The 17,894-nt window shown below is 38.5% G+C and overlaps 3 protein-coding genes across 3 annotated transcripts in view; 2 read left to right on the top strand and 1 right to left on the bottom strand.

Moving 5' to 3' along the window:
* Positions 1-2,635: 2,635 nt before the first annotated feature.
* Positions 2,636-3,076, top strand: LOC103524233 (cyclin-dependent kinase 5 activator 1-like). Its single transcript, XM_026833338.1, has 2 exons — positions 2,636-2,921; positions 2,976-3,076. The coding sequence occupies exons 1-2, from the start codon at positions 2,636-2,638 to the stop codon at positions 3,074-3,076; spliced, it is 387 nt and encodes a 128-aa protein (XP_026689139.1).
* A 930-nt stretch (positions 3,077-4,006) lies between these two features.
* Positions 4,007-16,442, bottom strand: LOC103524232 (pre-mRNA-splicing factor ISY1 homolog). Its single transcript, XM_026833337.1, has 6 exons — positions 16,230-16,442; positions 15,480-15,502; positions 13,602-13,762; positions 13,212-13,415; positions 5,061-5,179; positions 4,007-4,666 (listed from the first exon to the last, which is right to left on the bottom strand). Exons 1-6 carry the CDS (start codon positions 16,230-16,232, stop codon positions 4,430-4,432), a joined length of 747 nt encoding a protein of 248 aa, XP_026689138.1. The 5' UTR covers positions 16,233-16,442; the 3' UTR covers positions 4,007-4,429.
* The window catches only part of LOC103524231 (something about silencing protein 10), a 16,677-nt gene continuing 4,063 nt past the window's right edge, over positions 5,281-17,894 (top strand). Inside the window, exon 1 of the mRNA XM_026833336.1 lies at positions 5,281-5,500. The gene's annotated coding sequence lies outside the window, so the exon portion shown is untranslated. The remainder of the gene's footprint in view (positions 5,501-17,894) is intronic.

Below are 17,894 nucleotides of genomic sequence, written 5' to 3'. Positions count from 1 at the left end.
AAAGTAACTTTAAAAGGTCGAAAATTTAATTTTTAATTGCCGTTCTAATGAAAAAGTTTTAGGTCTTCAAAAAAAAAATTTCACGTCAAAATGCGCAGAAACGCTTGCGCACAAACAAACGAAGCGGAAGTCATGAAGATACGGAAGGATCCTCTCTATTGACATGTGACGGTAGATCATCACTGTGACTGATAGGGTTCAACACTTCAACAGGACCTCAATACAAAAATAGAAAGTAATAATAATAAGTAAACAAGAACCTTTGTTTATTATGATAATACGTATAGGCTGTATTCATCAACCCACGTCGGAAAAACTCAAGAGTCAGGTGAAGGTGGAAGGTAAACAGTTCACGGGGAATTAAAAGGCTGACTTTTTAGTAACCTGTTGATTTTTTGCTCAGAGACTCAGTAAACTGGTTGGAGTTAAAGCGCTTTGAGTTACTAGGTACATAATCAGTTCTTTTTCATTAGTTTTAAAAGTTTGACAAAATTGGTTTTGTTAGCCTCTCAATCAGCCCTAACTAGGTTGATTGCTTTGGGCTGACATTTGCTTTTGGCTACAAATTTTACAAGCCGATGCCCTTCGCACTCAACCTTTGCTATACTTATCCTTAGCAAGGGGAACTTGGGCTGGTATACTCCCTGTTTTAAGTCCCCCAGTCGTACTAAGCTGGTCTACTCCCTGTTGAAAGTCCTTCAGCCGGACTAAGCTGGTCTAATCTCTGTTTACCGTACACCCCAGCCAGACAAAGTGGGCTTCGTAGATTCGTAGTAGCTTAACCCGTCCTTTAGGGCTGTACGCCCCTACACCTAAGCCTCGGAGTGGGCTTTTTATGTATGGAGTTAAGCTGCTATCCCCGGGCCTTGACGGAACCTCGAAGCACCCTCACTGGTAGACAAAGTGGGTACTCTTGTACTAGGGTTGGGACATCGACATCGATGTTTTCAAAACATCGATACATCGGAACAAAAACATCGATGTCAACATCGATGTTTTTCTTTCGATGGAAACATCGAACATCGATGTTTTATTTTTCGATGTTCGATGTTTTTGAAGACCACAGATAAGTCTGTGGTATTATTAGAAAAAGTCTGTGGAAAGGACTTTCTTTTGTTTACATTATTTTGTCCCGCTTCATATTTTACAATATTTTTGTGAGTTTGAAATTTTGAATAGCTTAATATGATAGATAATTATTTTTAAACTCTGAAGGTTTAAATTAAACAAGGACTTTTGAGACATACTGTATAGACTGTGTAGGTATTGAGTGGATCCCTAAGCCCTAAGCTATAATACCGAAAATCCGAAAAACATCGAAATCCCGATAATATCGAACATCGATGTTTTTGATTACGATACATCGGATACAATGTATTATCCATCGCAGAAGAAAATTCACTTAAACTTTGTAGTAAAGACGTAAAAAAAAACTTTCCTCAAAAATTCTCGCACAAAATATTGTGCAATCTCCCTTCGCTCTTGAAAATACATTCGAAAATGCACGAGGGAGGGACATTTATAACTTTAATTTTTCCACACCCCTAAATAACTTATCATCAGGGAATTTTTCGCAGGGCAACAGGGAAGAGGGGTTGTTAAAAAAGGGAAGGAGGGAATTTTTCACAGGGCAAGAGGGAAGAAGGGTTTGTTGAAAAAGGGAAAGAGGGTTTTGTTTGAAAAAGTAACTTTTAAATTCTGATAGTGGCGTATGAGTCAGAGGTTCTTATTCCCTGAGGAAAGCTTAAGTCCGACCCCTACCGTGTGTCTTGCCAAATGCAACCCCTCTGTACAAGGGTAAGGGTTTGCTGTGAAGAAAAGGGTGGGGGTGTAGGGGAATCTTGTACTAACAGTATGTAGGTATATGGTATATCACCTGTTGTATGTTCTGTGCAGAACACCCATCACGTTCACGTGTTTAAGCAGGGTTTTCACATCTGTTTTTGGCTTCACTGGAAAAAATTTCCGTTCATAATTTGCATCTATTACGACGGGTATTGATTGTCACGACAAATATCACGAAAAAATGTGACAATCTCTTTTTTCTCAATGGAAAAATGTGATACAACGCCAACGCAACGTGACGAGAAATTTTCCACCATCACATGAAATTTCGGTTTATCGTTTATATGTACATATACGTAGATTTATTGAGTAATATTTGTATTGGGTAAGAGTAGGTATAGAGGACAGGGATTTCCAACTTCCATATGAACTATCCATAGTTCAAGATCCAATAAGATTGGCCAATTTGATTACCAACGTTCAGTAATGGACATGGAACTAGAAGAAAAAGATGAAGAATATATGTACCTATACGGGCCACATGCTACAGTGGTAGGTACTTCGCGGGCCATATACACAGGGGAGTAGGCCCGTATCCAGGATTTTCTGGAGGGGATGGGGGGTGGATACTCCATTTTCGGAGTCCACCCCATAGCAAAAGAACAAAAATCAAGCCCGAGAGACCCACCCTAAAAGCTTCGTGGGCCACTGGTTGGAAATCGCTCACCGGTAATCCTTTAAAGTATCTATTGACTTCGCACATTGTTCCTTTACTCATGAGATCTCATTCCTCCTTTTCACATTTCAGGATGTGGCATTCATCAACCCAGCCAACGTGGTGTTCGTGTACATGTTGGTGCGCGAACTTGTAGATGGTGACAAGATAGACAGTGAGTCCCAGCTGCAGGCAGTTGTCCTCACATGTCTCTATCTCTCCTACTCGTACATGGGCAACGAGATCTCCTACCCACTCAAACCTTTCCTCGTGGAGGACTGCAAGGAAAAGTTCTGGGACCGTTGTCTGCACATCGTCAACAATATGTCTTCAAGCATGCTCCGCATTAACGCAGAGCCTGGATTCTTCACTGAGATTTTCACCGAGTTGAAAGCCTGTGGCACCTCTACCCCCTCTACTGGTTTGGCACCATCCGCGTGACGTAATGCAACGCCTAGGAAACTCCTCTCTGCAGATCTCGTGGTCAAACTGAGTGTGGCAACTCAGACCAAGTCTACAGTGATGTTAGTGCAGAGGAAACAGCTGACACCACCGCGAGAGAACCTGGTCTACTAGTCACTTGTTATGTGGTGCGTGGTGAGTCACAGGTGACACTTTTGTAATATTAGCTCAAATTTTCATTTTTACTTTCCTTCAAATTCCTCTTCGAAATTCCATTACCCTTTGCTGGGGCTAATAAAATTCTTCGACAACACATGCCTAGTAAGTACGAAATTTCTCGAGATAAATATAAAAGAAAAATTGGTAGAAGACAGAAGTAGACATATTATAAATATACCTATATTTTATAGAAAACATATAAAAATCCTATCAACTGAAGGCATGCTTTATTTTAACATTGATTATGTGAAGAACATCGAGATAAGGGAAAATGAGAAATGAGAAAGGGGGAGGAAAATAAGAGAGGGAAGAAAAGGGAGAAGGAGGGAGAGAGAGAGAGAGGTAGGGAGGGGGAGGGAGAGAGAAAGAGAGAACTTTACTCTCAAGAACATCAATCACTTTCTTTTGATATCTATTTATTAAGAAATAGATAATACCCCTCAAACATCTCAATGCTTAAACTGGAAAGAAAGGGGGAGGAAAATAAGAGAGGGAAGAAAAGGGAGAAGGAGAGAGAGAGAGGTAGGGAGGGGGAGGGAGAGATAAAGAGAGAACTTCACTCTCAAGAACATCAATCACTTTCTTTTGATATCTATTTATTAAGAAATAGATAATACCCCTCAAACATCTCAATGCTTAAACTGGAATTAAAAGTTGAAGAGTAGAAAAAAAGGGTCCATTTATTAATATAAAATTAATTTTCTTTGTCCAAGTTGAGGTTAAGTAACGTTGGTCATTGAGAGCATCTAAACAGGTGACTATTTGTGATCTCGGATTGGTAAGCTTCGAACTTTAATACAAATTTCGAAGCTACATACCCATTTCCGTCCAGGATTCTTACAATTAGGAAAAAAGGGTCCATTTATTAATATAAAATTAATTTTCTTTGTCCAAGTTGAGGTAAGTAACGTTGGTCATTGAGAGCATCTAGACAGGTGACTATTTGTGATCTTGGATTGGTAAGCTTCGAACTTTGTATTAAATGCATACTTAAATACCCATTTCCGTCCAGGATTCTTACAATTAACTCAGTTCTAGTGGGGAAAAAACTCAATACAGTGAGTGATAGTCAGCTCAAATGGCGTAGTGGTCACTGCGCTTGCCTTGCACGCGGGAGACCCGGGTTCAAAAAATTTGCATCACGCAAATGATTGATTCTGTGACTGGCTGTTCAGCCTCGATCGTTATCATTTGACTGCTCCCCAAATCCATGACACATTAACATGCAACATAAATTGGACAAATGGACAGTCACAACATAATACATACAAAAGTGTTATTTACAGGAATCTCATCCGTAGATCACAGCTAGCTGTCAGTTTCTTCCAGGAATTGTTTAGCTTTCTCCTGCTCCTGTTTAATGGCAGGACTGGCGTACTTTTCCAACAGTTGTTGTTTCTTCCTCTCGAGCAGTGCTTGCTCTACTTCTTTCTGTGAGGGAACAGATACGTGCGCTATAAACCGAGGCTGACTGCTCAACACTTCATCGTCTTCGTCATCACGCTGCTTGGAGCTCTTGCTCGGGTCCTCACCTTCTTCCTCCGACTGAAACGAAATGGTATGAATAAAAGAATATTTCGGCTTGAACGACCTGGTATTCTAGAGGTAAAGCCCTTTATTGAAATAATAATAATATTTCTTTCGAATTTAAAACGAATTAGTTCGGTCCACACAAGTGTAGTCAACGGCCGTCGATCGATGTCGACTGAAACCGTCCACTGCCTCGATAACATAGATTCATCTCCGACAATGTGTGGACACACCTTTATGCTGTGTAATTAATTAAAGAAAAAAATGCATATTAACAGCAACCTCCCTCACACGGCCGATTGGTTATGAAACTAGATTTGTACGCCGGAGATTCCGGGTTCAATGCCCAGCGGGAACCAACTTTTTTCGCTTTGTCCTTTGGATTTCGGAATACAATACTTGGACTTACCTCTGCTTCCCCCTCCACAGCATAAATGTCAGGCTCATCAGGTTCTTCTGCCTCTATATTATTCGTGGAATCTAGATTCAACTTCTTGGCTTTCCATTCTGCTATCTTCTGTTGGATTACTGAAATGAGACAAACGCGGAGGGCAATAAGGCACCTGATAAAGAGTTATAATAAAATGAACTCTTAAGTGAAAGGTAACAATTAGGGCACTTTGTTTACTTTTGATTTAATTTTGATTTTGAAATTTGAAATATGAAATTTGAATCATGAAATGAGAAAAAGTGTGAAATTTTGATTAAAATAATCATATTTATCAGTTTTCCTCGTATTCTTCATCTGCCTGAATTAGTATTGCAACCACACCAGCAACCTCCAAAAGCCCCTGACCAGAGAACCAAGAACCAGTCATATAACATCCCTCCACCTATCACGGGTTAACAGGTCCAGGTCCACAGTATACCAACAACTTACCAAATTAAAAAATCACCATGGGGAAGTCAAAGTAAGTTTTAACCTGGGGTAGTTGTGCATAAGGCGCGTCAATGGGACATTACAAAAATCCTTTTATAAGAGGGAAGATACTTGCTTAAGGAGTGTTCCTAGTGAAGTTTTAAAAGGCGCGAAGTAAAAACAAGTCACATATTTTAATTGATTAGCACTTAAGAAACGAACTTTGAAATCTTAGGCGCGTCCGTGAGACATTACAAAAATCTGTCTATAAGAGGGAAGATACTACTTGCTTTAGGAGTGTTCCTTGACAAGTTTTTAAAATAGCAAAGTTAAAAAAGTCACATATTTTATTGATTAACACTTAAAAAACGTGTAGGGGAAGGGGAGGGGGGGTTAGAGGAGTCTGGATGCCTTTACTCACACCCTTTCTCCCCCCCCTCTCCTCTCATTCATACTCTCACCCTTCTCTCCTCTCTCTCTCTCTCTTCAATTCTATTCATCCTTTTTCTCTCTCTGTCTGTTTGCCTCTCTCTCTCTTCGTCTCTTGCCCTCCTCTTTCTCCTTCATCGCCTCCAGGGAAAGTATTATTGGGTCCTGTTTCCGTCTCTGTCTGTCTGTCTGTCTGTCTGTCTCTGTCTCTCTCTCTCTCTCTCATCTCTGATGTATCCCTTCTTTTCTCTCTCTCCTCTCATACATCCCTAGCCTTCTCTTTCTCCCTCTCTCTCTCTCTCTCTCTCTCTCTCACGCATCCCTCCTTCTCCCCTCCCTCTCTCTCTCTCTCCTCCGCCCTATCCTCTCATCCATGCTCTCTCACCCATCCCTTCTCTCTCTCTCTCTCTCTTGCATCCCTATTCTCTTTCTCTCTCCCCCCAGGAGATTTAGAGAGGTGTTATTACACGACACTTCAATTAAACAGACCTTGCTGTTGGCGGGCGCAATATGGCGTGCTTCTCAGCCAACAGAAAGCATATTTTCAAACCCTCAAATAACATGTAACCCTCATTCCCTAAAACATGTGACTTAACATTATGAAAAGTCAATTTTATGGGTGATTTTGATGGTGTACGTATATTGGTGATTCTTTTTGATGGTAGGTGTGTGCTGAACAATTTACTGCAACTCGTTTCCAAGTACACAGGTATAAATTCCAAGTAATGTCCATTGTAATAAAATAAATTTCTCAGAAGGAGGATTTTTTTATTTTTTTAAAGTGGACAAGTTCTTTACAAACGTAGATTTATTGAGTAATATTTGTATTGGGTAAGAGTAGGTATAGAGGACAGGGATTTCCAACTTCCATATGAACTATCCATAGTTCAAGATCCAATAAGATTGGCCAATTTGATTACCAACGTTCAGTAATGGACATGGAACTAGAAGAAAAAGATGAAGAATATATGTACCTATACGGGCCACATGCTACAGTGGTAGGTACTTCGCGGGCCATATACACAGGGGAGTAGGCCCGTATCCAGGATTTTCTGGAGGGGATGGGGGGTGGATACTCCATTTTCGGAGTCCACCCCATAGCAAAAGAACAAAAATCAAGCCCGAGAGACCCACCCTAAAAGCTTCGTGGGCCACTGGTTGGAAATCGCTCACCGGTAATCCTTTAAAGAGTTTAAAGTATCTATTGACTTCGCACATTGTTCCTTTACTCATGAGATCTCATTCCTTCTTTTCACGTTTCAGGATGTGGCATTCATCAACCCAGCCAACGTGGTGTTCGTGTACATGTTGGTGCGCGAACTTGTAGATGGTGACAAGATAGACATGACTACGCGCCACTAAGAGTCGCGCGTCTACGCTTCCAATGTGCGACGGGCCTTACACCCGATTTTCAAAATATTTCTATACAATATACTAGCATAAAACACTCATAATTAGTCCATACATAATTACATATGCAGTTTCAATAAGTTGACACGGTACAAATGAAGAGGGTTAAAGTGTACAGGGATCACTGGGTGACCAATAACACTTCGGTTCCCGTTATAACTTCCAACTAAATAAATTTAGTGATAAGCCAACAGCGAAAGCACGTAGAATACACCAGTTTCCTATGGATAACTGGACGTAAGCTATGTTGGGCGTGGTTGGTCTCCGGATGGGTGACGACCATTTGGCAATCGCTTGCTGGCTCTTCCCGGTCCCACTCAGGCTGAGTGAGATTAATGTAAGGAGGCGAGTTGCTTGTCACCAAAAACCTTCCGTCACTTAAAATCTTGGGATATCTATTGACTTCGCACATTGTTCCTTTACTCATGAGATCTCATTCCTCCTTTTCACATTTCAGGATGTGGCATTCATCAACCCAGCCAACGTGGTGTTCGTGTACATGTTGGTGCGCGAACTTGTAGATGGTGACAAGATAGACAGTGAGTCCCAGCTGCAGGCAGTTGTCCTCACATGTCTCTATCTCTCCTACTCGTACATGGGCAACGAGATCTCCTACCCACTCAAACCTTTCCTCGTGGAGGACTGCAAGGAAAAGTTCTGGGACCGTTGTCTGCACATCGTCAACAATATGTCTTCAAGCATGCTCCGCATTAACGCAGAGCCTGGATTCTTCACTGAGATTTTCACCGAGTTGAAAGCCTGTGGCACCTCTACCCCCTCTACTGGTTTGGCACCATCCGCGTGACGTAATGCAACGCCTAGGAAACTCCTCTCTGCAGATCTCGTGGTCAAACTGAGTGTGGCAACTCAGACCAAGTCTACAGTGATGTTAGTGCAGAGGAAACAGCTGACACCACCGCGAGAGAACCTGGTCTACTAGTCACTTGTTATGTGGTGCGTGGTGAGTCACAGGTGACACTTTTGTAATATTAGCTCAAATTTTCATTTTTACTTTCCTTCAAATTCCAATTCCAACCATACCGGTGCCAAATCAAGAGGCGCTTCATGTCTCTAGCTCACTGAAGGTGAACTGTGAACTCTCACTTCTCTTATTCTGGATGGTTGAGGTATACTTGAGTTCTTTCTCAAGACTTTGGCTTTGTCTCTTGGATTTGAATCTCTACATCTACATATTAGATCGGTAGTGTTAATGTTATGTAAATAATAGGTATTATTTTAGGTGGTGCGTGGTGAGTCACAGGTGACACTTTTGTAATATTAGCTCAAATTTTCATTTTTACTTTCCTTCGAATTCTAATTCCAACCATACCGGTGCCAAATCAAGAGGCGCTTCATGTCTCTATCTCACTGAAGGTGAACTCTCACTTCTCTTATTCTGGATGGTTGAGGTACTTGAGTTCTTTCTCAAGGCTTTGTCTCTTGGATTTGAATCTCTACATCTACATATTAGATCGGTAGTGTTAATGTTATGTAAATAATAGGTATTATTTTAGATACGTTAGATTTATTTGGGTCACTAAAAACTTGACCAGTATTAAGTAGGTACTGTTACACATAGGGGTGATTTTAGGCCATATTATTATTATTATAGTTTTAGAGGGACTAAAAGCTTCTCATGTCCCTAGGCACTTGGCACATGATTTGCCAAAAATGTCGGATGGTGTATTTTCTACTATTTTTATTCGTCATAAACCCTAGAAATATTCTAGACCAAAATGGATTTAGGACAAAGAATAATAGAACAAGCGCTTCATGTCTCTATCAGATAGAGTCTATCTCACTGAAGGTGAACTCTCACTTCTCTTATTCTGGATGGTTGAGGTACCTACTTGAGTTCTTTCTCAAGGCTTTGGCTTTGTCTCTTGGATTTGAATCTCTACATATTAGATCGGTAGTGTTAATGTTATGTAAATAATAGGTATTATTTTAGATACGTTAGATTTATTTGGGTCCCTAAAAACTTGACCAGTATTAGGTACTGTTACACATAGGGGTGATTTTAGGCCATATTATTATTATAGTTTTAGGGGGACTAAAAGCTTCTCATGTCCCTAGGTACATGATTTGCCAGATGGTGTATTTTCTACTATTTTTATTCGTCATAAACCCTAGAAATATTCTAGACCAAAATGGATTTAGGACAAAGAATAATAGAACATGTTGTAGCTATTGCCCAAGTCAAACGAAATCAAACCCCTTCTGTAGTTTTGGTAGTCCTAGGAATTCTGCCACATCAATTGGTTTAAGCCATAGATCCAGAGGTGTGAGTTGTGTGGGCTTTGATGGACAATTGAAGAGATGGATGGTGTCGTGCGGACTCTCATTGCAAATGTTACATTTGTCTTCAATTCTTGGATCTAGGCGATTCATATATAGATCTCAACTGTGCAAGTGTTCTTCTAGTTACACGTGGGAGTCTTTTTTCATCTTCAGAGATTTCTGGTGGTTTGGGGTTGAGTACATTGTTGGATATAAAGTTGTTCACAGTAGTTTCCACGATGTTGGTGTGGATTTCTCTGTGAGTTTTATAGCCGGGGTTGTTTGCCCAGAAGTTCACCCATCCGGATACCAACCACGCGCAATGTTAATAGAACAGAGATACAATCTGGAACGAACAAAATTACACCCTTTAGTGTTATGTTTAAACTATTTTCAAATGTTACCTTTTTGTTTTGTTTAGTTTGAATGAAAAGAAAGTAAAAAGTTATTAACTTTTCCTTTTCTGCGTAAACTTTAGGTAAGTAAAAAATATTTTATTTTTTAGTTGTTTTATTTTTGTCTCAAGAAATGGCCGGATTGATGCAATATGATTCAATGTTCATTATTTTTTATTATGTATTACTATTATGTTTACTTTTCATGCATTCATTAGAGGCTTTACAGGTCAATTTAAGTTGCATTGCACACATGTCGGCTATTTTGTATTTTGTTATTTCTCGACACTGACACGACTGTTATTACTTTTCTCTCGTGTTGTGGATGTTGTGGTGAAACACCCAAGTAGGTACGTACAAATCCACCTGAATTCTTTGGACCATGCATTCGTATAAAGCTTCTAACTGATAATTCAAATACGAGGTATACCAAACCTTTTGACGATAAACTTACACTAGGTACCCGACTAAAATGACAAAAACAAAACTTCAATTTTTGCTTTTGTTGTATTTGACGTTCCTTGTTAATTTCAGAAGCTTTCAAAAAAGTTCGTGATATTTGACGAAAATGAAGAACGGTTTCCATTTTTTGCATGAATATGGCTGCGTACAAATCCACCTGAATTCTTTGGACCATGCATTCGTATAAAGCTTCTAACTGATAATTCAAATACGAGGTATACCAAACCTTTTTACGATAAACTTACACTAGGTACCTGACTAAAATGACAAAAATAAAACTTCAATTTCAGAAGCTTTTGTTGTATTTGACGTTCCTTGTAATCCTTGTTAATTTCAGAAGCTTTCAAAAAAGTTCGTGATATTTGACGAAAATGAAGAACGGTTTCCATTTTTTGCATGAATATGGCTGACCTGAATTCCAACTTCAAAGAAAGGAGACTTTTTATCGGGAAATAGTAAGAGTACCTATGTGACGATTTCTTGAGCACCTTAGCGCTGACCTGAATTCCAACTTCAAAGAAAGGAGACTTTTTGTCGGGAAATAGTAAGAGTACCTATGTGACGATTTCTTGAGCACCTTAGAAACATTAGGTAAGGTTACTACAGTCATCTTTCGACATGAGTTCTTGGTATCCCTCGTAAAATTAAAATAGTTTTATTTAATTTCTAGTCTATTTGAGAAGTGGATGTTACATTTAACTACATAATTATTTATTATTCTTTATACTCATTAAGTAAACGAAATTCATAGTATTAGAAAATCATGAAGAGCTGGGTTGTGTTTTTATTTATTAGCTACCTAGGTCCTAGATTCATTGTCATTTAGTCATTACTGTCATTAATTCGAATCTCAATGACCTACTTAGAAAAAGTGTGAGATTATTTTATAGGAAAAGGTTGAAAATGGTAGGAATTTTTATTGTGTTAAGCTTTCTTAAAGACTTGTGACAAATGTCGTTCTTCAATTAATACACCTCGATAAATCTTGGGATTTGAATTGGAATCAAACCACCAACCTCCAGATCCGAAGTTCAAGGTCTGTCTTTCAGATCTACACAGGTCCGTCTTACTAAAAAAACTTGTCACAAATGTCGTTCCCCAATTCTCAGACGGTCGGACAGATATAGATCTGAAGCTTTAGCCACCATACACGTTCCAAATGTCATACGGTCTGAGCGTGAGCGGCTGGCATTACGAGTTCAAATATGCCAATGTAAACACCACATTTTACCGCAAGAATTACTAGTGAGGTAAGTGGATCTCTTTATTTAGACAGGAGCATTACTAGCGAGGTAAGAGGATCTCTTTATTTAGACAGGAGCTCATTGGGAAACAAGCTCACGTTTCTGCGAAGACTGAACGAGGAAAGTAAACAGGGAAAAGAGGATAATGATGTTATTAAAACGAGAGAAAAAACTGCAACCTTGCAGGAAAATCTACTTTTTTTACCCCCACCAGCAAAGTATGTTTTCCCGAGTATTAATAGATTATCTGGGGGATTTTTTTATCTTCACTTTTTTTCATAACTGCTTTTCTTTAAGAGGACTTTTGGCCTGTTAAAGTTAGTTTTCAACTTAAGACCGCACCATCTTTACCGCATTAGGAAATAACATCGAGCTTTTAAGACTTGGGATTACTTGGTGCAAAATGCAAAAACCATCAAGTAGTAGGTACGAAATGAGTTCAGACTTCTGAGGCTAAACTAGACGCAAGAACCATGGGACCACCCGACAAATCAATTTGTCTTTAAATTTCACTAGCATTTGGAAAAGTAAACAGGTAAGCTTGGCGCGTAGCGCGTCTGCCTTCATGTAAGCGCCAGATCGCGGATTCGATTCCAGCCCGGGGTGAATTTTATCTGAAACGGATAGGGTTCGTTTTCGAAACGACTGGCTTTCTGCTATCCTGTCTTCCTTCTCTCTTCGCTTTAGGGACGATAAGACCATGGCGGTTGCAGTTCCCTCTATCAAACCCTTAAAAAAAAAAAAAAAAAAAACTGATTATGGCCCCGGCCATAAGACTACTCGAATGTATTATCCATCGCAGAAGAAAATTCACTTAAACTTTGTAGTAAAGACGTAAAAAAAAACTTTCCTCAAAAATTCTCGCACAAAATATTGTGCAATCTCCCTTCGCTCTTGAAAATACATTCGAAAATGCACGAGGGAGGGACATTTATAACTTTAATTTTTCCACACCCCTAAATAACTTATCATCAGGGAATTTTTCGCAGGGCAACAGGGAAGAGTGCAAAGCTCCCTCGCAGGCAACACATTAATGTGCTTGTGCGCATACGTTTCTGCGCATTTCTTTCTGCTCCTCCGCAAGCGCGCTTGCATACTGGCGCTACCTAGCGAGGCATCTGCCTGAAGTCTGACGTCACACATCTTTGAACTCTTTCATTAGAACGGAAAATGAAAATCGAATTTTCGACCTTTTACAGTTATTTTTTTCGAAGTTTTGACCTCTGATTTGCATTTTTCACTACTTTTTACGTAGGAATCGACCACTTATTAATAATTTTTACCCATTTGCAACTGCTCCATTCAAAGAATTAATATTGTAAAATAACTACCTACATGAGAATTGTACAGAAAGTACTTCCGACATGTTGTGACTCTTCCTAGGTTGAAACTGTTGGTATAATGGAACAACTTGTTCTAAACTGACAGTCTAAATAAAGCAGTACTTATGCATATATTTATAAATTAAATCAAAATATTACCTGGCAAGTCTTTGGCAGCACCAAAGTATTTATATCCTCTATTGCCAGGAACTTCTTTGCCATCGTGATCCAACATACGAGGCCCCACCCTTGCATAATCGGGCCCATCCAGTTCTTTGATTTGAGCCTCCCAATGACTTTTCTCTCTCAATAGTTTGTTTATTTCATCATTGAGATCACGAATTCGGAATTCTCCAAGACCAGCTGGAAATAGAACATAAAATAATGTTGATATGAGAATTGTTATGAAGGCTTGTAAGAAACAAATTTTAACTGTGAGGGTGAGAATTAACACAGGTAAAAAAATCAATAGACTTTTTTTTAAATTTATTTCTCCATAAATAGGTATACATAGTAGAAAGGAAAAAAGAAAAAAAAAAAAATACCAACCATTTTGAATCTGGGCAACTTTCCGTGAGATTTCTCTAATAATTTGAGACCTCCATTTTTCAGCAGCAGGTAAACTTTTACACTCTGATGCTAGATAAGGCCTTCTGTCTTTCACTTGGTCTGTGTGTTCATGAGCTGCTCTCCATCTGGCCAGGGTGGTCCTATTAAAATAAGAATGATTAATAAAAATGATCAATCCATAAAATGATGGGAAAAATAAAACTAAAGAAAACAGATTTTCAATATTACCTAATTGTGTCACTGGAGCTACCCAGTAACTTGCAAAACAATAGATTGACACAATAGTGATGTCAGCAGTTCTGGGAGCTCTTGGATGTGACAGACCCATGATTCGGGGCAGTTGAAGTGTGTGAGTTGACAAGTGTTTTTGTGTGCTGAAATCCTCTGGTGAGTCCTCCCTTATTATTACTCCTATCAATATTATACTCTAAGGAAGCAACAACGATCATTTTAACTTTTGTCCATCATTTGAAAAACAAATAAAACATAACATAATTATTTTATTAGATGTAGTTACCTACTCACTTTGGTGAGTTTTGGTTCCGTCTGAATGTCTGATAAAAGGTTATCAAGGTATTCGGTTTTTTCTTCTTCATCTTCTTTCTTTTTAATCCAACATCTTACCAAACTTTCTATTTTTTTATTCAAAGTCTTCAAGACAAAAGTCAACAAGCGTGAAAAATATTGAGGTAAAAAACAGAAATAAGGAAAATGATATTATAACTTTTTTTTAAGGATAAGGAAAGTAACAAAAAGTAAATGATACTACAAGAATGATACGGTTGGGGAATTCACGGCAACCGTAGCTCTCACGTGTTATAATAACATTATCCTAATTCAAACCATTACACCACCACGTGATGCTCAAATTTAATCTCATTATTGCATCTTATCATAATATCTTGTTACCTTCTCTTTCACCTCGTAATTTCTTGTCATTCTCTGTTATCTTTCAAATCCCCACATGCAAATGTCTCAATCTTTTCCTTCGTGTATAGATTGCCTACAGGACATTTTGTGTCGTACGGAAAAAAATCGTGTCGTGTGTAGTGGGAACACTCTCATTTAGATTGTATTTATCCTTATAATAGACATAAATCATCCACTTTAGACAGCGGATAATCCTGTCTGTCTCCGAGATGTTTTATCTCTTTCAATTATAAGAACCTATTACTTCGTCTTTTGCTTGGATAAGCTTTCCCCCTTCAAAATTCCATTACCCTTTGCTGGGACTAATAAAATTCTTCGACACACGTTTGCCTAGTAAGTACGAAATTTCTCGAGATAAATATAAAAGAAAAATTGGTAGAAGACAGAAGTAGACATATTATAAATATACCTATATTCCATGATTCGGGGCAGTCGAAGTGTGTGAGTTGACAAGTGTTTATGTGTGCTGAAATCCTCTGGTGAGTCCTCCCTTATTATTACTCCTATCAGTATTATACTCTAAGGAAGCAACAACGATCATTTTAACTTTTGTCCATCATTTGAAAAACAAATAAAACATAACATAATTATTTTATTATCACTCTTCAATTTGCCACTTTTGTCCAGGTCAACGGTTTGAATCTCTTCTAGGAGCCGTATTTATATTTATAGAAATGTATCTGTAGAAAGGTATCTTTACAAAGAGAGTCCCACACATCTATGGTTATTATCACCATTGGGAAGTGAAGTGCAAAATACTCGTATCTCTGCTGACTGCATTATTTTAATAACTAATGCTTAGGTACCTACCTCTTGTATTATTATTTTTCAATACCTTATTATTTTTTCTCTGTCTCTGCAGCTAAGCATTACAGAGTAAAAGTTACAAGGTGAACAGAAAATAATGTAAACATTGTTATTACTTACATGGCCTTTTCTGCATTTCTAGCCTGAAATATGAAAATAAATGCTCAATATTAGTTGACAGTTTATTTAGACAATATCAAGGGAGAAAAGAGCACATATTACATATTATAATAATAAAAAAAAAGACAATTGAGATTTGACATTCAACTAAAGAAAGTTTGGTGAGCTTTCAGGAATAATCAGATTCCATCAATAGACCAAGATTGCAAGAGATCTTGCTCTGACGATGGGAATCTGAGTATTGCGAGAGATCTTGGTCTGACGATGGGAATCTGAGTATTGTGAGAGATCTTGGTCTGAAAATGGGAACCTGAGTATTCCCGAAAGCTCACCAAATTTTCTTTAGTTAAATGTTGAATCTCAATTGTCTTTTAAAAATTTCATTTTATTTTGTGAAGATTCTTTTCTAAATAATTATTTGCAATTATTACATATTATGTAGATCGTAATAAACTGTGGATCATCCAATTCCACACAGCATTCCATTCATGCTGGTACAGTACCTACATTGAATGGCTACTTGGTCTGTGACATCTTGTAGTGCTGTGAAACCTTCTCATTATGGCAGGGCAGAGCACTACAACACTATGCCATGTCAGAAGCCGAAATTTCCTGAACAGACTTTTCCACTCCCAGACAAACATGGCAGTATCCTGAAGAAGTTTGAGGGCAATTTTAGAAGAAACAAGAGTGGAAAACATGTAAATAACACCTTTGAATTGCATGTAACACTTTCATTTTTTGACTTACCATTTTGTTAGATGTTGGTCTGCAGGATCAGCAGTAGTAATGGGTAATGGGTTCACTTTACAATAAATAAAACTGTTGTATCATTGGAGAAAATGAAAAAGATCTATCCCGAATTCAAAAAACAGGAAGACAGGCATAGACGGCAGACAGCAAATTCAGCAAAAGTCGGCAAAACGCAAAAGTCGCAAAACAGGCAAAACTTGGGCAAAACGATTTTTTAAAATTTCAATTTCAAAATTCAAATTTTCGCGGTGGTAACTTGTGTACAATTTTAATTCCAACTTTATCCGAGCGTAGCAGCACTAAAAAAGATCCGTTCACATCCGCGAAAGTTTAAAAAAAGTACACGTGCGTTTGTTTACTTTTGATTTTTGATTTTGATTTGATTTTGATATTTGATTTTGAAATTTGAATCATGAAATGAGAAAAGTGTGAAATTTTGATTAAAATAATCATATTTATCAGTTTTCCTCGTATTCTTCATCTGCCTGAATTAGTATTGCAACCACACCATGCGGGGGGAAATAAGGAACGGGGTGTTGGAAAATGAATTTCAGCCAGTTGTAGTGAAGTACCATCTTTCCACAATATATGTACTTTCAGTCTGACTGTTTCTCTCTTGTACAAATTGCCTTCTTACTTGGCACCTCATAAAGAGTTATAATAAAATGAACTCTCAAGTGAAAGGTAACCATTAGGGCAGGTTCATAAGGATTTTCTACCACCTAACCCTTTGAGTTCTATTATTGTGTTGTCAAATTCTCAAACAAATGAATATGAAATTTCATGCCTTGGCTGGGATTGAGCCCATACCTTCATGTTTACCAGGCAAGCACTTTGACCACTGCACCACCAAGAGAGTAAACTGTCATCTGTAAAGTCACTTATGTACTACATTACCTATTTTATTGTTTATTAATATTTATCGAGATTGACAAAATTGGCGAGGCAAAAAGTCTTTCTTCTATGCTTCAAATGGGCCTTTCATGGTACAACCCATTTTTTTTTTTTTTTTTAAGAAACTTACTGTGTTTTTCTTCCTTCATCTCCAAAGGTATCAGAACCCCGTCATCATCATCTCGATAACCATAGTAGTCAGCATCAATGTCTTTCATAAGTTCTCCTCTAGTCTTCCTTGGTGGTGGGGGAGGTTCCTGCTCAAACAATTCACGGACACCTGGTAGGAGAAATAATAGAGAAAATAAGGGTTATAAAACTGAGAGGGTATCACTTGATTTTTTAAAAATCAACCAATCAGATTGCTTCATTCGAGAGTTAAACTTTTGAGTTTAAACTCACTTTGTGGACCCAGCCATCAAGGTAACAATAGAACAGTTGCGCTTACTTGGGTGATGCTTCAAAGTCATAGAGCAGGAAAAATGAGGACCCACGGAATTTTTCTTTTTCTCCTACGACTTCTAGATCCCGAGATAAATCGATTTAAAAAATACCGGTAAATCGTGAACTTTGAAGTCACGGCATACGCTCCCGTAGGCGATGACGTCACATCAAATGTCCCGGCAAAGCTCACTCGCAGGCAACACATCAATGTGCTTGTGCGCATACGTTTCTGCGCATTTCTTTCTGCTCCTTCGCCAGCGCGCTTGCATACTGGCGCTACCTAGCGAGGCAACTGCCTGAAGTCTGACGTCACACATCTTTAAA

This window comes from Diaphorina citri, unplaced genomic scaffold, assembly GCF_000475195.1.
Source record: "Diaphorina citri unplaced genomic scaffold, Diaci psyllid genome assembly version 1.1 scaffold89, whole genome shotgun sequence".
Taxonomy (NCBI): Eukaryota; Metazoa; Arthropoda; class Insecta; order Hemiptera; family Psyllidae; genus Diaphorina; species Diaphorina citri.
The sequence above is the reverse complement of the archived record's forward strand: the minus strand, read 5'-3'. Positions and strand labels throughout refer to the sequence as shown.